This window comes from Rhincodon typus, chromosome 35 (assembly GCF_021869965.1).
Source record: "Rhincodon typus isolate 14 chromosome 35, sRhiTyp1.1, whole genome shotgun sequence".
In the NCBI taxonomy this organism is placed as follows: Eukaryota; Metazoa; Chordata; class Chondrichthyes; order Orectolobiformes; family Rhincodontidae; genus Rhincodon; species Rhincodon typus.
In genome coordinates, this window is record NC_063366.1 from 4,172,939 (window position 1) to 4,195,588 (window position 22,650).

The 22,650-nt window shown below is 43.1% G+C and overlaps 1 protein-coding gene across 1 annotated transcript in view; it reads right to left on the reverse strand.

Moving 5' to 3' along the window:
- Positions 1 to 4,203: 4,203 nt before the first annotated feature.
- LOC109918142 (zinc finger protein 91-like) overlaps positions 4,204 to 22,650 on the reverse strand; it is an 89,549-nt gene continuing 71,102 nt past the window's right edge. Inside the window, exons 3-4 of the mRNA XM_048616856.1 lie at positions 14,056 to 20,795; positions 4,204 to 5,994 (exon numbers count right to left, since the gene is read on the reverse strand). Coding sequence (XP_048472813.1) covers positions 19,940 to 20,795 — 856 coding nt within the window. The 3' untranslated portion in view covers positions 4,204 to 5,994; positions 14,056 to 19,939. The remainder of the gene's footprint in view (positions 5,995 to 14,055; positions 20,796 to 22,650) is intronic.

A 22,650-nucleotide genomic window follows, 5' to 3' on the forward strand; every position in this document is an offset into this window, starting at 1 on the left:
GCAAATTTACTAACCCATCCTTCTACGCCCTCATCCAGGTCATTTATAAAAATGACAAACAGCAGTGGCCCCAAAACAGATCCTTGAGGTACACCACTAGTAACTGAACTCCAGGATGAACATTTCCCATCAACCACCACCCTCTGTCTTCTTACAGCTAGCCAATTTCTGATCCAAACCGCTAAATCACCCTCAATCCCATGCCTCCGTATTTTCTGCAATAGCCTGCCATGGGGAACCTTATCAAACGTTTTACTGAAATCCATATACACCACATCAACCGCTTTACTCTCATCTACCTCTCTGGTCACCTTCTCAAAGAACTAAATGAAATCATTATTCTTGCCAAACATAACATAGCCCCAGCCCAGGACTGACTCTGCTTTATGATATTTTCTGTTTCGAGCTGTTATTACACACCACTAGAGCTGGTGGGCCTCCCCATCCAGGGGTAGGGATACTACAACTGTGCCACAAGAGAGCTCTGAGAGCACCTGGTACGGTGAGGGATGGACAAGTCTATGGACCTTCTTGGACAGGTCTGGACATTGGGCCGAGGAGAGTCTTGTTTCTGACTGAGCCCCTCTTTCGTGGTTAGTCTGGTGTCCCTGGAACAGGAGCACGCGGTGCTAAACGATACAGTGGAGGCCTATCATGACTGATATGTGCCATGGGGGCTGGAGTGCATTATCAGCCTGGATAACGATACTGTGATTTTTTTTTGTTTCTGTAGTGTTCGTGAGTTTGGAAGTGGGATGTTTTATTATCTCTTTGTATCAGCTTTGGACCCCTTCAAAGAACCTAGGGAGGCTTTTGTTTTCACCCTGTGCTGTTCCTTCTCCCCAGACGTGCTTGATGGGGTGGGGGTAAGGGTAACTTTATTTCCACTTGCAATAGTAGAGGGACCTTTCCCTCTGACCTTTAAACCATTGATGTCCCTGTCCCGGGAGCATTTGGTGGGGCTGGAGCTGAGGGAAGTTTGATTTTCAGTTTCCTTTGCACTTGACTGAGTCGAGGAATGTTTATTCCACATTTCAACCCCTTATTATCCCTACCCCAAGGGTGGTTGATGGGGACAGAGTCAAGGAAAGGCATATTTTTGTTTGTGTATTATTTTTTCAGAGAGTCACTGAAACTTTATTTCAGTTTGAGAGTTGGGGAAACTTGTTGGGCCGAATGGCCTGTTTCCACACTGTAGGGATTTCATGATATTTTACTTTTGCGTTTTAAGAGAGCAGAGCAAGCTTTACCCTGTCCTGTCCCAGGAATGTCTGGTGCTGGTGGTTTTGGGGGGGGGGATGCTGGTGCTGGTGGGGTTTGACTTTCTTTTTGAATCTTTTTGTTTAAAAGAGTAAAGGGTTTATTGTTCAGACTGGAAGCCTGTGACCAGTAGTGCACCACAAGGATTGGCACTGTTGTTCATCATTTTATATAAACAATATGGATGAGAATATGGGAGGTATGGTTAGTAAGTTTGCAGATGTCACCAAAATTGGTGGTATAATGGACACTGAAGACAGTTATCTAAGAGTACAATGAGATTTTGTTCAATGGGATTTGGGCTGAGGAATGGCAAATGGAGTTTAATACAGATAAATATGAAGTGTTCTATTTTGGTAAGACAAACCAGGACAAAACTTACACAGTTAGGGAGTGTTGACAAACAGAAACACCTAGGGATGCAGGCACATAGTTCCTTGAAAGTGCTGTCGCAGGTAGACAAAGTGGTGAAGAAGACATTTGGCACACTTGTTTTTGTTGGTCAGAGCACTGAGTACAGGAGTTGGGACATCATTTTACGATGTACAAGGCCATATTTGGAGTACTGTGTACAGTTCTGGTTGCCCTGTTATAGGTTGGATGTTATTAAGCTGGAACGGGTGCTGGAAAAATTAACAGGGATATTACCAAGACTAGAGGGTTTGAGTTATAAAGAGAGGATGGATAGACTGAGATGTTTTTCCCTGGAGCGTAGGAGGCACAGCAGTGACCTTACAGAGGTTTATAAATCATAAGGGGCATAGATAAGGTGAATAGCCAAAGTCTTTTCCCCAGGGTAGGGAAGTCTAAAACTAGAGGGCATTGGTTTAAGGTGAGAAGGAAAAAATTTAAAAGGGACCTGAGGAGCAACTTTTTCACATAGAGGGTCAAGTGTATATGGAATGAGCTGCCAGAGGAAGTGGTAATGGCGGGTATAATTACAACATTTAAAAGATATTTGGACAAGTGCACAGATAGGAAATGTTTAGAGGAATTTGGTCCAAATGCGGACAGATGAGACTGGTTCAGTTTAGGAAACTTGATCGACACGTACGAATTGGGCCGAAGGACTCATTTCTGTGCTGTACACTCTATGACTCCCCACCTGAACACTCCCATCCTCTTCACTGTGGACAAGGATCAAGTCAGGCGCATATTATGATTCACTTGCTGTTCACAAAAATACAACTGACTTTGTGGAAAGAACTCAAGACAATGTTTTTACCAGAGATAAGTGATGGGTTTCATTCTTTGTAATTGCTGGACAGACAGATTTAGGGGACTCTGTGCAGAAGGTTGCCTAACAACATAGCCTCTGAACTAAAGTTGGTTTTCACTTGGTATTTTAGTTGAAGCAACAAACCAGCAAGGAGCTACAGGACGCTACAGGTCAGTCAGTCTAACCACGATGGTGGGGAAGCTATTGGAAGCAATTCTGGAGGACAGAATTAATCTGCATTTGGTGAGACAGGGATTATTCAAGAACACGGTTATGTTAAGGGAAAGGCATGTCTGACCACCTTGATTAAATTTTTTGAAAAGCTGACCAGGGGTGCAGATGAGGGTAATGCTTTTGATGCCAGCTACTTGCATTTCAGCAAGGTTTTTAATAAGTTCCCACATGGGAGACTGACGGATAAGATAGGAGCCCATGGAATCCAAGGAAATTTGGCAAATTATATTCATATTTGATCCATTAGGCTGAATGGAAGGAAGCAGAGGGGTGTTCTTCTGACTGGATGTCTGTGTAGAGTGGTGTCCCACAGTGGTCAGTGTTGGGGCCCTTAATTGTTTGTGATTTATACAACTGGTTTAGACTTGAATGTAGGTCAGTAAGTAACATCAGTAATGTCGATCAGAGTTTGCTGTTGATACAAAAATTGATGAGGTGGTGAGTAGTGGGGAGGACGGCCTTAGGCTACAAAAAGATATAGATGGCCCGGTCAGATGGGCTGATGAGTAGCAAATGTAATTCAATCCAGAAAAAAATCAAGTGATATACTTGGGCAGGGCAAACATGGCAAGGGAGTACATGATGGACCCTGGTAAGCACCAAGGATCAGAGGGACCTTGGTGTGCACATACACCATTCCAATAAGGTATCAGGACAGGTGGATAAAATGGCTAAAATGGCATATGGCATGCCTGCCCTTATTAGTTGAGGCATAGAGTTTAAGAGCAAGGAGATTATGCTGGAGTTGTATAAAACATTGGTTAGGCCATAGCTAGTGCAGTTTTGGAGGGATATCACAGCATTGGAGAGGGTGCAGAGGAGATTTACAAGGATGTTGCCTCAGTTGGAGAATTTCAGTTACGAAGAGAAATTGGACAGACTCGGGTTGTGTTCCAGAGTGCAGAAAGGGATTCAGAAGGGGCGTGTTTGAGATGTAAAAAATTAACACAGGCATACACCCCTTGGTGAAGTGATCAATAGATTTAAGGTAAGGAGCAGGAAGGTTAGAGGAGGCACGAGGAAAAATGTTTTCACTTAGAGGGTGGTGGCAGTCGGGAATTCACCCACTGTAAGGCTATGGGATATGTGCTGGAAAATGGAATTAAAATAGGTGATTGTTTTGGTCTGGCACAGACTCAATGGGCTAAAGGCCTTTTTCTGTGCTTTAGAAATCGATGACTCCAAATTGGCAGCAGAAAAATCCCTCTCTGGAGGAATCAGTCACCCGAACAGTTGGTTAGGTTCTATAGAATCTTCAGGTTGTGGATAGAAGTTGTTAAGTTATCAGAAATAAAACAGCGGTTTAAGACATAAGAATTGAAAACAAAATGCCAACACACTTAGAAAGAAGTTGTAAACTATTTCAATAGTTCAGAATCAGACAATAAAAAGAGTTAGTTTAGCAAAAGAAAATGTTGAGAAAGAAGTAGTACTTATCAGGTATTGAGTATCTGCATAGGATTTTGTTGGCAAACGGGTTGAAACTTTGTTTTGTTTACGTTAAGATCTTTATTAAATTGTCCGATAGCTGATTTGTTGTTTTTCTTCCTTTGTGTAATAAACCTTTTTTTCATTAAAGGTAAAGTTGCCGTAGTCCCAGAGGATGATAGGGCTACTCTGTGATCAGAGACGGAAGGAGAGACAGAGAGAGAGATGACTCGGTGGTTTAACCTGAGAGTCACCGTGCCTTAGGCAAGAGGTGAGGTTAAGAAGGTGGGATTGCATAATAACCTCAGCCAATACGGGATTCACCCGTGCTATTGGAATCACTCTGCATCATAAACCTGTCTTCCAGCCAACTGAGCTAATTGATCCTCTCCTGTGTGTTCAGTGAAGAACCATGGTAACCATGGTAAAGCAAAACGAAACTTCTGATCTAACAAGCCAGGCTTCATTCTGGAAACTGACTCACTGGTTTAGAATCAGCTGAAATCATAACACAGTCATCTTTCTAAATATTTCTGAAATATTTTATTCAGATGAGGCTCATGAAAAGAGGTCTAAGATGTTAATTATTTGAGAATACAATTTGTTTGGATAACCTTTTATTTGAACAGCTGAGTTTTACTTTCTTCAGCAGTAAGTATCTCAAAGGTCTTTCCAGTGGTAAGGCTGGACTTGCAAATACCAATCTTGTTTGTCTTATTTTGAGAGGGAGGGAAGGAAAGACAGGGACTGTCCAATTCACAGTGTCTGAAGGTAGTAGTGACCAGGTGATCTCAAGCTGCTGGAGCCTCCTCACATTCTCTGGGCGGCCCGTCTGCATCATTGCACTCTTCTAGCTCTTCCATTTCTGGCTCAAAAACATCCTCCAGAAGAAGGTCGTGTCCTTCTTGGATGGCAAATTTGTGCAACGCACAACACACAACTGCAATCTTAGAAATTCTCACCAGTGAGAACCGTAAAGTGCTTCCTGACCTGTCCAGGCAATGGAAAAATGACTTGAGGAGCCAGACTGCCCTGTCCACCACCTGATATTTTGCTATATGTGCACGATTGTATCATTCATGTCCTTGGTTGCTGGTCCTCAGCAGGTATCCTTCATCCTTCAGTAACCAGCCTGTAATTCCCTTGAGGTCGCCAGGACAAAGGAATCATGTGCACTTCTCCAGTTATCTGCATTTACATTCAGGATCTTCATTTGGGCATCACATACAATCATCACATTCAGTGAATGGAAGCCCTTCCTGTTGTTGAAGGAAACAGGCTCCTCTTTTGATGCCTTCAGTGGAATATATGTTCCATCGACAGCCCCAATCACATCTGCGAAGCCAGCGATCTTGGAGAATGTGAGGGACCTCTCCATCCTTACAGAGGACATATCAAAGTGAATAAATTCAGAGGCTGTATGGAAAATGGCCTCAGTGACCTGGAGAATGCAGGCCCTCGCAGTGCTGTGGGGAATGTTACACCGTCACCTGTGCCAGGCTGAAGTTACTCAGAGGCAAAGAAATTCAGTCCTGTCATGACTTTCATCAGCTCTGATAAGCCAGTGTGCATTTTGAGGTTGTCTTCATTTTACAGAGGCATGCGATTGCTTCCTTGCTGAAGTGTAGTGTCCTGACATACATCTCTTCCGACAACATTTTGTAGGTTGTCCTCTGCCTGTACGCTCTAGCAGGTGTGCATGTTGTCTGACGTTTCTCTGCTTGTCCTTGTGCCTGCTCTGTGCCCTCAGCAGAAAGAGCACTTTTACAGTGTGCTAAGCACAATTTCTGATGTGCCAGGAGGTGAACATATCTCCTGTACAGGGTTTGATTCCACAATGGATTCTGGAAAACCTGTTAAAGTGATAGCTCACATCAGCTTACAGGCAGTTTGCTCATGTGGTTTATAACACATTGCACTTTTACAAAACATTCTTAAAGCAAAATGACATAATTCACTGCTCCTAATGTATTTATTAAATTGAAGAACTCCTTTTCACATGTATTACTTTTAGTTTTGAAAAACATTTCACTCATAAGACTCAAAATGTAAATACATCCTGCTGCACCAAGAAGCCCTTTTTAAATGCAATAATCAACTGAATTACGTGAAAAATTTTGTAAACTAAATGACATCTCCATCTTTTTTGCACATTCTGCAGAGTTACACAAATGGAAACCAATTAAACATCAAAACCCAGTTTCACAAGTTCTCCATTTGGGCTGCTGCCTTTCCTTTCTAAACTTAAATTATTGAAGAAAAAGACAAAGGAAATCCCTCAAATTAAACTGGTATCATCCAGGATTCCAGTCAAAGTCTGCACTGCTGTCAAGATTTGCATGGCTGTCAACTAAGAGATCAGATATTAACTAGCAGTTTAAAAATCCGACTGGGCATCTTCTACACACGTTCATGTGTTTGACTTTCTACAGGGTCCTGGTGCAGAATTTTAGTCCAAATTGCTGGAAAGATGATCTTCACATCTGAAAATATGGGCCTGTGTCTCAAAGTTTGGGGTTGACACAAAATCAACGGCATGTAAGCAATATATATAGAAACATGACATTACAAAAGACGCATTGATAGATGGGTGCAGAGATCAGACCAACATCATAAACAGACATATAAAGAGAAAAAGAATACAAGGGGGTAGAATAAAAAAACAACTGCGGATGCTGGAGGTTTGAAACAACCAAATACAAGGGAGTAAAAATCATGTTTCAGTGATACAAAGCCCTGGTGTGATTATGCCTGGAATACTGAGAGCTGTTCTGGGAACCTCAGCACAGGGAGGGGATATTGGCCTTCGAGGGAGGGCAGTGTAAATTTACCAGAATGATCCCTGGACTTCAAGGGTTACATTATGAGAAGAGATTAAACAAACTAGGGTTATATTTCCTAAAGTTTAGAAGGTTAAGGGGTAATCCAATCAATGTTTTGAGATATTAAGGTGTAGAGATCAGATGAATGGACGTAAACTTGTTTTTACTGGTTAGGCAATTTGCGATGACGGCATTGTCTAAAAATTAAAGTCAAACATTTCAGGACTGAAATAAGGAAACACTTTCCCACACAAAGGATGGGAGAAGATTGGAACTCACTTCCACAAACTACAATCGGTGCTAAATCTATTGTTAATATCGGCCCAGGTTTTCCAACCAGTGATGAAAACCTGATTTACTGGACGAGAGCCATCTATGGTGAATCGGGGGGCATGAGTCCAGGAATACAGAGCCAGCAGCGCAATGGATCAGAGGGGTTCCCACACCCTCTTTTACAGCAGGAAATCTACTGTATCTGTTGTTCAAACATGCTGCAGCCACTTTTGACAGTTGTTAACGACTGTGTGGCTGGTGGGTGAGGGGTGGGTAGGGTTGGGGATGGGTACAGGTGGGTGATGTGGGTGATAGGGTGGCAGGTGGTTGAGAGGTGCAGGTGAGGGAGTAGGGCACTTGGAGGGGTGAGATGTTAGGTGCTGGGTGGCTGAGAGGTTGGGATGCCAGGTGGATGAGAGGTCGGGTTACTGGTTCAGTGTGAGGGTAGAGTGCTGGGTGAGTGAGACACCGGGATGTCAGAGAGGACTTGGGTTGAGGGTGAGGGATGTCATGTCATGAGTAGAACGCTGTGGTTTATGGGACATGCTGGTCGGGGGTTGTTGGTTGGAGGGCTGTGTTGGTTGTATCAGGGAGGGGTGGTGTCAGTTGTAGGGTTGCCAGAGGGAATGGCTGTCAGTTTGGGAGCTGTGTCAGAGGTTAGGAATACTGTGGCAAATAACTCAGCTCCTGATTCCCCAAAGCCTTCCACCATGTGTGAAGCACAAATCAAGAGTGTGATGGAATACTCCCCACTTGTCTATTTGAGTGCAGCTCCAACAACACTCAAGAAGCCCGTGAACCATCCAGAACAAAGCAACCCACTTGATTGGCACCACATCCTCAAGCATTTTCTCCCTCCATCCCTGACACTTAGCAGCAGTAGTACTATCTACAAGATGCACTGTAGAAATTCACCAAAGATCCTTAGACAGTACTTTCCAAACTGATGACCATTTCCACCTAGAAGGACAAGGGCAGAGGATACCTGGGAACACTAACACCTACAAGTTCCCCTCCAACCACTCATCATCTGAACTTGGAAATATATTGCCATTGCTTCACTGTCACTGGAATAAAATCCTGGAATTCTTCCCTAATAGCACCGAGGGACAACCTACAGCACATGGACTATAGCAGTTCAAGAAGACAGCTCACTACCACCTTCTCAAAGGAAGCTAGGGATGGACAATAAATGCTGGCCAGCTAGCAATGCCCATGTCCCATGAGTGAATGAAAAAAAACTTGGACAAATTAAGTAAGCGGGCAAATGCATAGCAGATGAAGTATAATATTGATAAATTTGAGGTTATCCACATTGACAGAAAAAAAATGGGAAGGCAGATTATTATCTAAATGGCAATAGATTGGAAAGGAGGAAATGCAAGAGGCCCGAGGGTCCTCATACACATAGTCGCTGAAAGTAAGCATGCAGGTGAAGCAGGCAGTGAAGAAGGCAAATGATATGTTGGCCTTTGTAGTGAGAGGATTTCAGTACAGGAACAGGAATGCCTTGTTGCAATTGTACAGGGTCTTGGTAAGATTGCATCTAGAGTATTGTATGCAGTTTTGGTCTGCTTATTTAAGGAAGGATGTTCTGGCTGTGGAGGGAGTGCAGAGACTGTTCACCAGACTGATTTCTGGAGTAGCAGGGCTGATGTATGAAGAGTGACTGATCAGTTAGGATTACATTCACCAGAGTTTGCAAGAATGAAGGGGGGATGTCATAGAAACCTTTAAAATTCAAACAGGGTAAAAGCTGGAAGGATGCTCCCAATGACTGGGCAGTCCAGAACCAGAGGTCACTGTTTAAGGCTATGGGGTCAGCCATTTCGGACCAAAATGAGGAAAAAAGTCTTCCCCTACAAAGTGGTGAGCCTACAGAATTCTCTTGAACAGAAAGGGCTTGAGGCAAAAACATTGACTGTTTTCAAGAAGTTAGATGTAATTATAGAGTCTTAGATTTATACAGCATGAAAACAAGCCCTTTGGTCCAATTCATCCATGCCGACCAGATATCCTAAACTGATCTAGTCCCATTTGCCAGAATTTGGTCCATATCCCTCTAAACCCTTTTCATGACCCATCCAGAGGCCTTTAAAATGTTGAAATTGTACATGCCTCCACCACTTCCTCTGGCAGCTCATTTCGTACACGCATTTCATACCCTCTGCATGAAAATGTTGCCCCTCCGGTCCCTTTTAAATCTTTCCCTGCTCACCTTAAACCTATTCTCTCTAATTTTGGTCTCCCCTACCCTGGGAAAAAGATTTTGGTTATTCACCCTATCCATACCCCTCATGATTTTATAAACCTCTATGATGTCACCCCTCAGCCTCCGATGCTCCAGGGAAAAATAGCCCCAGCCTGTTCAGCCTCTCCCTATAGCTCAAATCCTTCAACACTGGCAACATCCTTGTAAATCTTTTCTGAACCCTTTCAAGTTTCACAACATTCTTCCTATAGCAGGGTGGCCAGAACTGCACACAGTATTCCAAAAGTGGCCAAACCAATTCCTGTACAGCCACAACATGATGTCCTAACTCCTAATCTAAATGCACTGACCAATGAAGGCAAGCGTGCCAAATGCCTTCTTTACCGTCCTGTCTGTCTGCGACACCACCCTTAAGGAACTGGATCCCTATGTCTTTTTGTTTGGCAACATTTCCCAGGGCCCTACCATTAACTGTACAAGTCCTGCCCTGGTTTGCCTTACTAAAATGCAACACCTCACATTTATCTGAATTAAACTCCATCTGCCATTCCTTGGCTCATTGATCCATCAGATCAAGGCCCCGTTGTACTCTGAGATAACTACACTGCCAATTTTGGTGTCATCTGCAAACTTACTAACCATACCTGTATTTATCCAAATCATTTATATCAATGACAAAACGCAATGGACCCAGAACTGATCCTTGTGGCACGCTGCTGGTCACAGGCCTCCTGTCAGAAAAACAATCCACTACCACCACCATCTGTCTCCTACCTTGAAGCCAATTTTGTATCCAGTTGGCTAACTCCCCCTGGATTCCATGTGATCTAACCTTACTAACTAGTCTACCATGCAGAACCTTTCATTTCTTAGGGCTAAAGGGAGCAAATGATCTAGGGCAAAAACTGGGAAAGGATACTGTGTTGAATGATTAGCTGTGATGCTATTAAATGGCAGAATAGGCTCGAAGGACCAAATGGCTTACCCCAATCCCATTTTCTATCTTCCTGTGTTTCCAGATAACAGATACACCATGATTTCACTGAATGGTGGAACTGGTTGGAGATGTTAAATGGCTGATTCCTCTTTCTTTATACAGCCCACAATGAGGGTAATAATCCTTCAGTACCCTACCCCACTGACACAGCAACATCCCACAGAGGAACAATATAAATTACAGTCCATGGGATTATAACCAGCTCCTAATTTGCGCAGAATGGTTGGGTCAGGGGAGCTTTGAAATATCATCGGATCTGTAACTGGTCAGTAGTGTGGAGCCGTCCATAAGAGCCAGCCCTTTTTGGTTGTGAATGATCGGGGTGAGGCTGGGAAGACAATTTATTTCTTTGTAATTTGTACAACATGGTTGTCAATCTCAAAAATTATTTACAAGAGGCTACCATTGTACTTTTAAGTAAAGATTATTAAAGTTTGTTAACACAAAAGAAAAAGAACCAAACTATTTTAGACTATAGAAGAAATATTCGGAAAAGTCTTGTTATAAATATCAGAAATAAAGATTCAACCCTTTAACCCTCGACAGAGGGGACACACTTTTTCCACTTTAAAGTTCCTTGTTCATTTGGCACAGCCAGTAATTGGTTTCTTTTCAACATATTTCTGCATTCACTCCCTGCTACCTTCTTTAATTCACATCTCTTCCTGAGACTCTTAAACAAACTGCTCATATATTTCTGAACATAGCCTCCTTAAACTCATCTTCCACACTCCCCTGTTTCTGGAGGTTTTCTCTTACTGACATTAAACCACTCTGCACTTCTTGTTTTCTACTGTTTTGGACACTGCTAAACTGCACTGCAGCTTTTACAGGCTTTTTCAACCCGATGGCCTCCATTTCTCTCCGAAAAATTCTGCACACTCTTGTGGAAGGCTCTACCTTTCTAAAAAAATGTTTTTGTCTCTTTCTCCCTGTGTCATCAGATATGTTGTTGCAAAGGAACAGCCCAATTTTGCTTGTCTCTTCTACCCTTCTTTTACGGCATTGATAATATTGACCACGAAGATTTAAAAGTCTCAGGTAAAAGCAGCAAAACAAATTTCCAGATAAGCTGGCAATACTCAGAATTCAAAAATAAACTGAAACAATGCTACCACTTCTTAACATGCATTATAGAAATAGAAATCAAAGTTGAACTTAAACCTGGGTCGGTCCATTTTAAAATGCAAATTTCCAATCAATCATGACACGTGATGAACTTTCATCACAATAATCCATTAACACAGGAAGCTGGTTTTATGGGGAAATTCCTGGTTGTTAGATCAGGTTGGTTTCACTCTTGTCAGAAAATTCTCTGGGACCAGCATTTCCAAGGAATGCAGAGTATATTTCAGACATGGTGGCTTCATACAGCTCTTCATACAGTTATCTTGTCACGTTTATTTACAGATCAACAGGGTGGTCAGAGGAGTTCAGAGATTGAAACAAATCATTAAACTAGATAGACACTAAGTCATTGTGTGGTCTGATGGCTTCATTCACTGTTTCTTGACTGGTTGATTGAACAAAAATCACTCTTTATATCTTGGTCAGGTTTTAAAGTCCCAGGGAATGTCTGGAGAATGCTTCTGGACAATTTCAGAAAATTATTCATTGCAAATGGCCTTTCTATGCTGCAATATTTTCTTTTTGACCTTCAAATGTTGCTTCATAAGTCAAACGTGTCCTTGTTGAAAAACCAGCTACAATCCCATTTTAAATATAAAGAAGTTATTTCTTCAGGTTCACATTCGAATGTTTTTACATGTCTGTTTCTGTCTCTATTACCCTTTTAAGACCCTCATCACCCTCTGGGTGAAAAGCTTACTCCTCAACTGCCCTCTATTTCTTCCATCAATTACTTTAAATCTCTGCTCCTTAGCCATAGACTTCTCTGCTCAGGAAAGATGCGCTAGCCTTTAAGTCACATCTTTCTCTAGTTTCTCTCTATCTCCTCTCTTGGCCTCACTGAACTCATCTTGTCCATGAGACCCACCTCTCATATGCCTCCCTCCTGTGCATGCGCTGTTCTCACCACTGCACGTCTTCACCACCTTAGATGTTGTGGGTCTTCCTCTTCTGATCTGCTGTCAAACACATCCAAGGAAACATATCAGACCGAGGATGAAGAATGCTATTCCCACACAAGAAATCTCGGTGAAACCTTTACCAGGGGAAGTGAGGCAGCTGCTGCAATAAGTGAGGCTTTATCTGGGCGGGTCAAGCTAATGTCCTTAGAAGGGATGCCGTCTGTGGCTGGTGGTCATTCAGTTCTTTGCTCACTTCATGAAATCAGACCTGCCTCGTTGGCTGCCTGTGGTGAAACAGTAGTTTCCCTGATTACACATAAAGATCTGTGGTTGCTACGACAATTCTGGTTGCTCACTTTCAGTGTATGATTAAAGTGGCAACTTTTCTATACAGATCTCTCATTACAATGTTCTGTTGAGTGTATTAAACGTTTGCACCTTGATCGGATCTCCAATTCTCAACTCTGGCAATAATTTGGCAGTGTTATCAAAGTGACATCTGTCTTTTTGTCATGTCACTTTGGTCTTTCTTGTCAGTCACTCCCGTTATCACGTCTGCCCTCAGCAGTTTTTTAGCTGTTGGAAAGTTGTGTCATTATATTAGTTGCTGGAGTTGACAATGTTCCTTGTCTTCAGTTGGTGCGCTTTTCTTCTAAGATTATGTCGTACACATCTGAACTGGATCTCTGGATCTGGGATTTTAACTAATGGTCCCTTTAGCAACATCACAAGAAGCAGGAGCAGGAATAAACCATATGACTGGTCGTGTTTGCTCCAACACTCAGTATGACTAAGACTGATCTTGGTGTTTAACTTCACATTCCCACTTCCCATATGCACTGATTCCCTGAGAGACCAGTCTATTCCAACACTGACTGTATTCACGATGTGGAGGATCCATAATCTTCTGGGGTCCAGACTTCCGACGATTCCTAACCCTTTGTGTGAAATAATGACTCCTTGTCTCAATGCTAACTGATTAGTCCCTTATCCTGAGACTGTGCCCCTATTATTCTACATTCCATGACTAATGGAAACAATATCTCAGTATCCATGATTCAAGCCCCTTCACAACCTTGTCTGTTTCAATGAGATCATCTCTCATTCTAAACCCCAGTAAATATTGGCTCAATTTACTGAGCCACTCATCACAGGTAGCCCCCTCATTCCAGGGACTAAGTTAAACCTTCGCTATAGTGCCTCCACTACAATATATCCTTCCTTAAATGTACAGACCAACACTGCACACAGTCCTCCAGATGTAATCTCAGCAAAATCTTATACAATTGCAGCAGGACCTCTGTACGCCCGTTCTCCAATCCCCCTGCAATAAAGACCAACATGCTGTTTGTCTTCCTAATTGCTTGCTATGCCTGCATGCTAACTTTCTGCATACAATTTTCTTTGAACATCAACACTTTGAGCTTTCTCATTTTTTTCAAAAATATTCTCTTTCTCCTTTCATATGGTCAAAGTGAACAGCTCACACTTCCCCACATTACACTTCATCGACCATCGTGTTGCCCATTTAATCTGTCCATGAATCTTAGTAGCCCCTCTATGTGCTCTCTACAGCTTACCTTTCCGTCCAGCTTTGTATCATTAGAAACTTAGAGAATAAAGAGGTCTACTCCAAGCTTCATCCATGGGCTGTTTGGGATGTCATGAGTCATGAGCAGCTCTTTATCTTGTTTAGGTTGATGTTCATTATAAGCACTGCACTGGCTGATGTGATTCTTCATCTCATTGCTTATGTTTGGCCAATACAACACTTCTCTTTCCTTCCTCAGACTAGACTTGATTCCTTGATGGTTTGTGTAGGATGTGTTTCAATATTTCTTCTCTTATGTCTTTAGGTAAAATGTCTCTTTGAACAGGATGCCATCTTGGGCAATCACTTGCTTGTCCAATACTCTCTCATAGTAACAGGACTGTCCTTGATGAATTCAGTTACAATGCCCTGTAACATTTGAAGAATTGTGCCTTGTTGTGAAAATTGTTTGATCTGAGCAAGACCAGATTCATTGCCTCTGCTGGGCTGATGATTTCCAGAGCATATTGTGCTATTGCTTCTTGTGGAATGTGGAATATTTCACATTTTGCACAAGCATCAACTGCCTTCAGAGAGACTGCAGATCTCAACAGCATGTCAATGATGTACATCTGCTTCCATTGCTTGTACTTCACGTCCAAGTGATAGCTCAGCAAATTAAGTAACGTCATTTGCAAACACTTTAGAACAGATAGAAGTGCTTTGAGAAATATGTCATCAGCTTGTGGTCAAAACTGACAGCTAGTTTCTCCCTTAACAGGTATTGGTTAAAATACTAAAGACAATACCCAGACTCTCTCTCTCCATTTGTGCACATTGTAGTTCAGTGTGTGTTAATGCTCTGGATACAAACACAACGGGTTGCCCTCACTGCATGGGGATTACTCCAAGTCCTGTGTCACTGACATCACACTGCAGGGTGGCTCCATTGCTGACATCATAATCCCTCAGCACTGGTGATGTCATCACAAGTATCATATATAATTTTAAGTGTTAGTAAGTTACTTCACTATAGTCATTGGTGAGAGTTTTCATAATTTGCATTTGTTCAGCTGTTAGATCTCAGCTGGAGTATCGTGTGCAGTTGTGGGTGTCACATTCTAGGAAAGATGTGAATGTCTTGGCGAGAGTACAGAAATGATTTACAGGAATGTTTCCAGAAATGAGAAACTTCAGTAATGAGGATAGATTGAAGTGTTTGGGACTCTTATCCTCAAGAGGAAGCAGGCCGAGAGCAGATTTGGTAGAGGTTTCCAAAATCGTGAAAAGGGCTGGATAGAGTAGATAGGGAGAAGCTGTTCCCACTCCTAAAAGAAAAAGGAACATGAAAGCATAGATTTAAAGTGATGTGCAAACAAAGCAAGGCAGATGTGAGAAATCTTTTCACTCAGCAAATAGGGTATGGAATGCACTACTTGAAAGTGTGGTGGAGGCAGATTTAAATGAGGCATTCAAGATGATGCTGGATGATTACTTGGATAGAAATAAAAAGGGTATGGGAAAAAAAGTAGGAGATTGATACTAGGTAATGATGCGAGTGGAGGTACGCTGAGCCAAATAGTCTCCTTTTGCGCCAAAATAGTTCTGTGATGAACTGTCACAATCTAAATAGCTAAAGTTTATAGGCAAAGATGGCCACAGTGTTATCCTAATTGGGAACTGTACTGCACAACTTAATTTGGGTTTTCTTGGGTGCAATATGTTTGCTGACCTCAGCTGAACTACTATTTAGGATAATGTAACTGGCCTGGGTTCCTGGCTGACAGAGAATGTTCAGCCAGAGTTTCTGTTTGTAATAGTTAAAGGAGGCCAGAGAACCTTCTAATGTTTGCTCACTTAACTCACATTTGGAAAATAGCTGTTTGGGATGGTAACACAGGCTAATGGCAGACATTATTAGTGAGTTTCATAATCTGATTTAATCTTCAGAATTTTCTTCATATTGTAAGATATCACAAAACTTAATTGGAAATCTCTTGAGCTGACCTGAATGCACAGAGAAGTAAAAGTAATGTTAACTGTGACATGTAAGGGCTTCCTGATTAGTGTAAGAATTGATCTTTGAATAATTATTTTTCACATGTTTATTGGGAAAGTAAACTTCTTTAGTCTCTCGAAGATCAGAATATGAAGCTTGATTGAGGGTAAACCTGAATGCATACACACACCACACATACTTAAATGTTTAATAATTTTCTTAGCTGTAGCCATTTCAATTATTGCTCCTTTAAAGGGAAATGCATTTATTTAAATTTCATCTTGTCAAACGGAATCAGAAACATGCTAGGAGAGTTGTATTAAATTTCTTGTGGACCTTTTTTGGAAGAGCTGTATTAAATTCCTTGTGGACCTTTTTTTCTTTATTGTTACGTGTATTAGTTTGTAGACTGGTTCGGGAGGTGGGCTGGCCTAGAATTTGCACCTGCTGCCTGTTAGGCTAGTTTCCTGCCATAGTCTAGCCTCTGGATTGTTTTTGAGAAGGCTAGGTTAAGTGTGAGATAACACAGTGTGGAGCTGGAGGAACACAGCAGGCCAGGCAGCATCAGAGGAGCAGGAAAGCTGACGTTTTGGGCCGGGACCCTTCTTCAGAAATGGGAGACGGGAAGGGGGCTCTGAAATAAATGGAGGGGGGCAGTGATAGCAGGTAGATAGTGGAGCAGATGGTTGGGAGAGAAGACAGACAGGTCAATGAGGTGGGGAGGAGAGGGGGGGAGCTGGTCTTGGGATGAGGTCGGGGGTGGGGAGATTTTGAAGCTAGTAAAGTCCACATTGAGACCATTGGGTTGTAGGCTTCCAAGGTGGAATATGAGGTGCTGTTCCTCCAGTTTCCGGGTGGCATCATTGTGACACTGGAGGAGGCCCAGGATGGACATGTCGTCCAGGGAGTGGGAGGGGGAGTTGAAGTGGTTCGTGACTGGGAGGTGTTGTCATTTGTCGCGAACCGAGCGTAGGTGCTCTACAAAGCAGTCTCCGAGCCGCCGCTTGGTCTCCCCGATGTAGAGGAGGCCACAGCGGGAACAGTGGATGCAACAGACCACATTAGCGGATGTGCAGGTGAACATCTGTCTAATGTGGAAGGTTTTTTTGGAACCTGGGATGGAGGTGAGGGGGGAGGTGTAGGGGCAGGTGTAGCACCTCCTGCGGTTGCAGGGAACGGTGCCAGGGGTTGTGGGACTAGTGGGGAGTGTGGAGCGGACGAGTGAGTCACGGAGAGAGCAGTCCCTCTGGAAGGTAGATAAGGGTGTGGAGGGAAATATATCCTTCGTAGTGGGGTCAGATTGCAGGTGGCAGAAGTGGCGGAGAACGATGCATTGAATCCGGAGGTTAATGGGGTGATACATGAGGACAAGGGGAATTCTGTCTTTGTTTTTATTGCAGGGAGGGGGTGTGAGGGCTGAGGTGTGGGAAACGCAAGAGATGCGGTTGAGGGTGTTTTCAACCACTGCGGGGGGACAATTGCAGTCCTTGAAAAATGAGGACATCTGGGATGTCCGAGAGTGGAACGCCTCATCTTGGGAGCAGATGCGGTGGAGGCGAAGGAATTGGGAATAGGGGATCGCATTCTTGCAGGAAGGTGGGTGAGAGGAGGTGTAGTCTAGGTAGCTGTGGGAGTTGGTGAGCTTGAAACAGATATCAGTTTCGAGGTGGTCACCAGAGATGGAGACAGAGGTCCAGGAAGGAGAGAGAGGTATCAGGGATGGTCCAGGTGAACTTGAGGTTGGGGTGAAAGGTGTTAATAAAGTTGATGAACTGTTCGAGCTCCTTGTGGGAGCATGAGGTGGTGCCGATAAAGTCATCGATGAAGCGGAGGAAGAGGTGGGAGATAGTGCCAGTGTAGCTGCGGAAGTGTGATATAGCTAGGCTTCCTAACCACCTTATTAAAGGCTCTCTCCTGCTCCTCACATACAAAACTGGGGAAGGGGGAATGATGGCTTGGAACAGTCCCAAAAAGAGCAATCCAAAGGTAATTCTGGGTACGGTTTGGGGTCAGGCTGACAGTCCCTAGTAAGGGTGTTGGGGAGTCTAATGTGAAAGGCTAGGAGGAGGTGGTGGTGGGATAAATGGAAAAGTTGGACTGTTGGGGGCTTGGAGTATGGCTCCAGTGGACCCATAAATGTACAAAGGAGGTGTGTCACCCCCTGGCCTGATACCAGCCATCACAACTACTGGGCTTTCCACATGGCATGAGCACACCCAGCCTTGCTGTGGTTTCAATTCCCAGTGTGTGTGAAATAAGGCTGTTAAATGGCCATTCATTAGCCACCTAAGAACCTCAGTCGGCCCATATGTGGTTGGATAGTCCTTCTGATAAATCATCCACATTTTCTTCAACCCTCCACTCCCCAAATAATATTCAGACAGATTGGCCCAACCTTCAAAATAAGTTAGTGGCTACCCTTTCCACCATGAGTCATGTTGAGGGAAGAAAACCCAAATTGTAACAATAAGATTCAATCTTTAAATTGTTTAAAACATTTAAGCTTCCTGATCTGTCAGACAAGTTGCAGAGAATAACAGATTAGAATGCTTTCATAATAACGAGAGACCAAAAGTTGTGGAGAAACAACGAAATTTTGTTATCCATGAACACACATCAGTCAAAGCTGCTGCACATGCAGAAAAATGTTAAAAAGACATGTTGGGTTTTACTTCAAAGTGGATTGAAAAGGGAGATTGTGTTACAATTAAACATTGATTTGTTCAGACTGCATTTTATTTAGGACACAAAGTCAGGAAAGATGTATTGTTCTTGACAACTAAACAGTGGAGATTTACCAGAATGATACTAGCCATAAAGGATTAGTTTAGAAGAAGTTGCATAAACTTGGCCTTTATTAATTTGCGTTTAGAATATTTAAGGGTGATCTAATCAGGATCTTTAAAATGATTATGGTACAGCTGTGCTGAACATGGTAGATACAACAAAATTATTTGCTATAGTAGGGAACTCTAGAACAAGAGGACATAATTTTAAGACAGAACTGGGCTAATTTTCCCCCATTGAGTATGGAAGTTGGGATGTCATGTTGCAGCTGTACAGGACACTGGTTAGCCACTTCTGGAATACTGCATTCAATTCTGGCCTCCTTGCTACAGGAACGATGTTGTTAAACTTGAAAGGGTTCAGAAAAGGTTGACAAGCACATTGCCAGAATTGAAGGGTTTGAGCTAAAGGGAGAGGCTGAATAGGTTGGGGCTATTTTCCCTGGAGGCTGAGGGGTGACCTTATCAAAGTTTATAAAATCATGAGAGGCATGGATATGGTGAATAGCCACAGTCTTTTCCTCAGGGTAGTGGAGTCCAAAACTAGAGGGCATAGGTTTAACACGAAGCGGGGAAAGATTTAAAAGGGACCTGAGGGACAACTTTTTGTGCGCAGACGGTGGTGCATGTATGGAATGAGCTGCCAGAGGAAGTGGTGGAGGCTGGTACAATTACTACATTTAAAAGGCATCTGGATGGGTATTTGAATAGGTAGGCTTTAGAGGGATGTGGGCCAAATGCTGGTGAATGGAACGAGGTTAATTTAGGATATCTGGTCGGCATAGACAAAAGTTGGACAAAAGGGTCTGTTTCCATGCTGTACAACTCTGACTCTGACTAGTTGTTTGATGGGAGAGAAAGCTGCTTCTTAGTTCTGTGTCCCAGTCCCACTGAACATCTCTGCACAGTGAGAGTGTGTTCAGAACCAGATGGCATTTGACAAGAACTTGGCCAGGTAGGCCCATGTAGGTTTGCTGAAGTTCCAGTACCACCAACAATTGTGTGAAGGCTTTAGGAGACGGGTATAGTGCTTGAAAGGCTTTTCATAAATATCGCACCTGAAGAGTTTCCCCAGTGTGAATCCTGTGAGGTTTCAGGAGTATCAAAGGTATTTTGAAGGTTTTATTGAATATCTCCCACTTAAAGGACTATTCCTGTGTGTGAATTCTCCAGTGGAGCAGGAGATGTGATGACCTTGAGAATGATTTCTCACATACTTCACACTTGAAAGGTTTTTCTCCTGTGTGGAGCCTCTGATGAACCAAAAGGTTGGAAGACCTTGAGAACAATTTGTCACACACCTCACATTTGAAAGGCTTCTCCCCAGTGTGAACACGATGGTGTATGCGGAGAAGTGATGATGTTGAGAATGATTTGTCACACAACTTGCACAGGAATGGTTTCTCCCCTGTGTGAATACGTTGATGTACACGGAGATTTGATGAATACAAGAATGATGTCTCACACACGTCACACAAGAATGGCTTCTCTCCTGTGTGGATACGTTGGTGTCTGCGGAGACTCGACGAATCTGAGAATGATTTGTCACAGACCTCACATGTGAATGGCTTCTCCCCTGTGTGAGTGCGTTGGTGTCCATGGAGGTGAGACGATGATGAGAACGATTTGTCACACACCTCGCAAGCGAAGGGTCTCTCCCCTGTGTGAACACGTTGGTGTCTGCGGAGACTGGATGAGTCTGAGAATGATTTGTCACACACCTCACATGTGAATGGCTTCTCCCCAGTATGAGTGCGTTGGTGTACACGGAGGTTCGATAAGATCGAGAATGATTTTTCACACACATCGCACGTGAATGGTTTCTGCCCCGTATGAATTCTCTGGTGCCTCAGGAGATGGGAGGAGTGAGTGAAAGCCTTTTCACAAACCTCACACCTGAAGGGTTTGTCCCCCGTGTGAATCATTTGGTGTGTCAGCAGCCTCGTAGAGGTCATGAAAGATTTATCACAAACCTCACACTTGAATGGTTTCTCTTCCATGTAGCTGTTTGTGTTAATAGTTTGTCTAACAAATGCAGCTTATCCTCTAAACTTGTGAAAACCTCCTCACACACCTCACACTTGAACAGCCTCACACCAGTAGGAATGAGGTTCATGAGGATCAATGAATGACTGAAGCTCTCACCATATTTGAAGCCCACTCACACTTCGTCCCAGCCTCACTCTGGCTGATCACCCACAGCCGAACCTTCAGAAAGGTTGGTTCTGATGGAAGGCTCCACACCACTGACCAGTTTCAGATCTGATGATATGTTAAAGTTCCTCTGACTGACCGATTTCCAGATGATGGGTTCACTGCCCAACCTTCTCTGTGTTCAGCAATGCTGTGAAGAGACTTGATGTCTTCCCACAGTTGTGCAGTTGTTCCTTGGGTGATGGTCAGGATCTATCTGTGGTGTCTATCCTCTCTGTATTCTATGGTGTAGTACGATGGAATCCTTCTGTAAAACAGGAAAAAGAAATCTGATTTGTATCAACAATATTGACTCCCTGGAGTCTCATGGCTTCTGGTCAAACAAGTTCAAGGTAAACTACCGCACCCCTTCCAAATGATGAGTATGTCATAATGTTCATCATCTTGAGGGAAGTAGACCAAGAACAGATCCCAAAACTGGGTGCCCATTTTATGCAGTGAGCCATCAGCAGCAGCAGGGTTATATTCCACCACAATCTCACAGCCAGGCAGAGCCCTCATTCCAGGATTATCATCAAACCAGTGAAGTGGCAGGTTAGGAGCAACTTTGGGGATACTTTAGAGTCCAGGTTTGAACCTGATGAATTACAGAGTGTATTACAGAGGGTAACATATTACATAACATGGGTTAAACACCAACAGTAACAGGTAATAAACAAAGTATCCTAGAAATGGGGGTTTCCTTTCTGTGAGCTGCCAGGCAGAATGTGGTAGGGAATACAGTATCTCGTTGAAGAGACACATCCTGTGACAATCCAAAGACTCCGGAATATTCGTCCTGGCGAGGCCAGGGAAGGCCTCAGTGTTGACAGTTGAGATGTCTCTGGAAATTCAAACAAATGGATTTTGACAGTTATGATTCAAAGGAAACGAAGTGGAGAGTATTTTTTTGGAAGCTATGGGTGACCTGGGCCTGGTGCACCCTGTGAAAACTGTGATTTTACCGTTAGCAAGACGTGAAGTATCATTGTCGCATGAGATATTCAGTCATGTTAAAAGTTAAGCGGGGGGTTCTGTTTATGGATTCTGAAGGAGAGTCACTGAACTTGAAATGTTGGCTCTGTTTCTCCAGCAATTTCTGTCATTGTTTAGTCAATGTTGCTCCTGGATATATTGACTAAATGTCTGAAAGTGTGAAACCGTGTCATGCAATGCATTTAAGTTAGTGTCTGGGAATATAAATCTCTTGAAAAGTTACAGTCTCTATTTGGCTGTTAATAATCCATTGATCAACTTCAGTAAAAGCTCATCACATTGCTGCTTGTGCAGTAACCATTGGCACACATTAGCTGCTACGTTTCCTACATTATAACACTACTTTGAGGCATGGTGTCATGAAACCTTGAAATAAATTCAAGGCTGCCCTTTTTAGTCTTTTTGAGGAGGTTATAGAGATAGGGTGACAGAATGTTTTGGAGGGATTTGAAAAGACAGGAACCATTCAGATCCCAACAGACAGATCTGATCGTTCACAGTCTACAGGATAATAACCAGCTCCCAACACACACAGAACTCAACGCCAGGAAATCAGCAAGAATCCTCAGACACTCTGCACCTCCCACATAATTTAAACCTCACCTTCTCATATTCAGGGATAAGCCATCTACAAAACTCAGCCTGGAAATCAGAAGGGAAATGCTTCCAA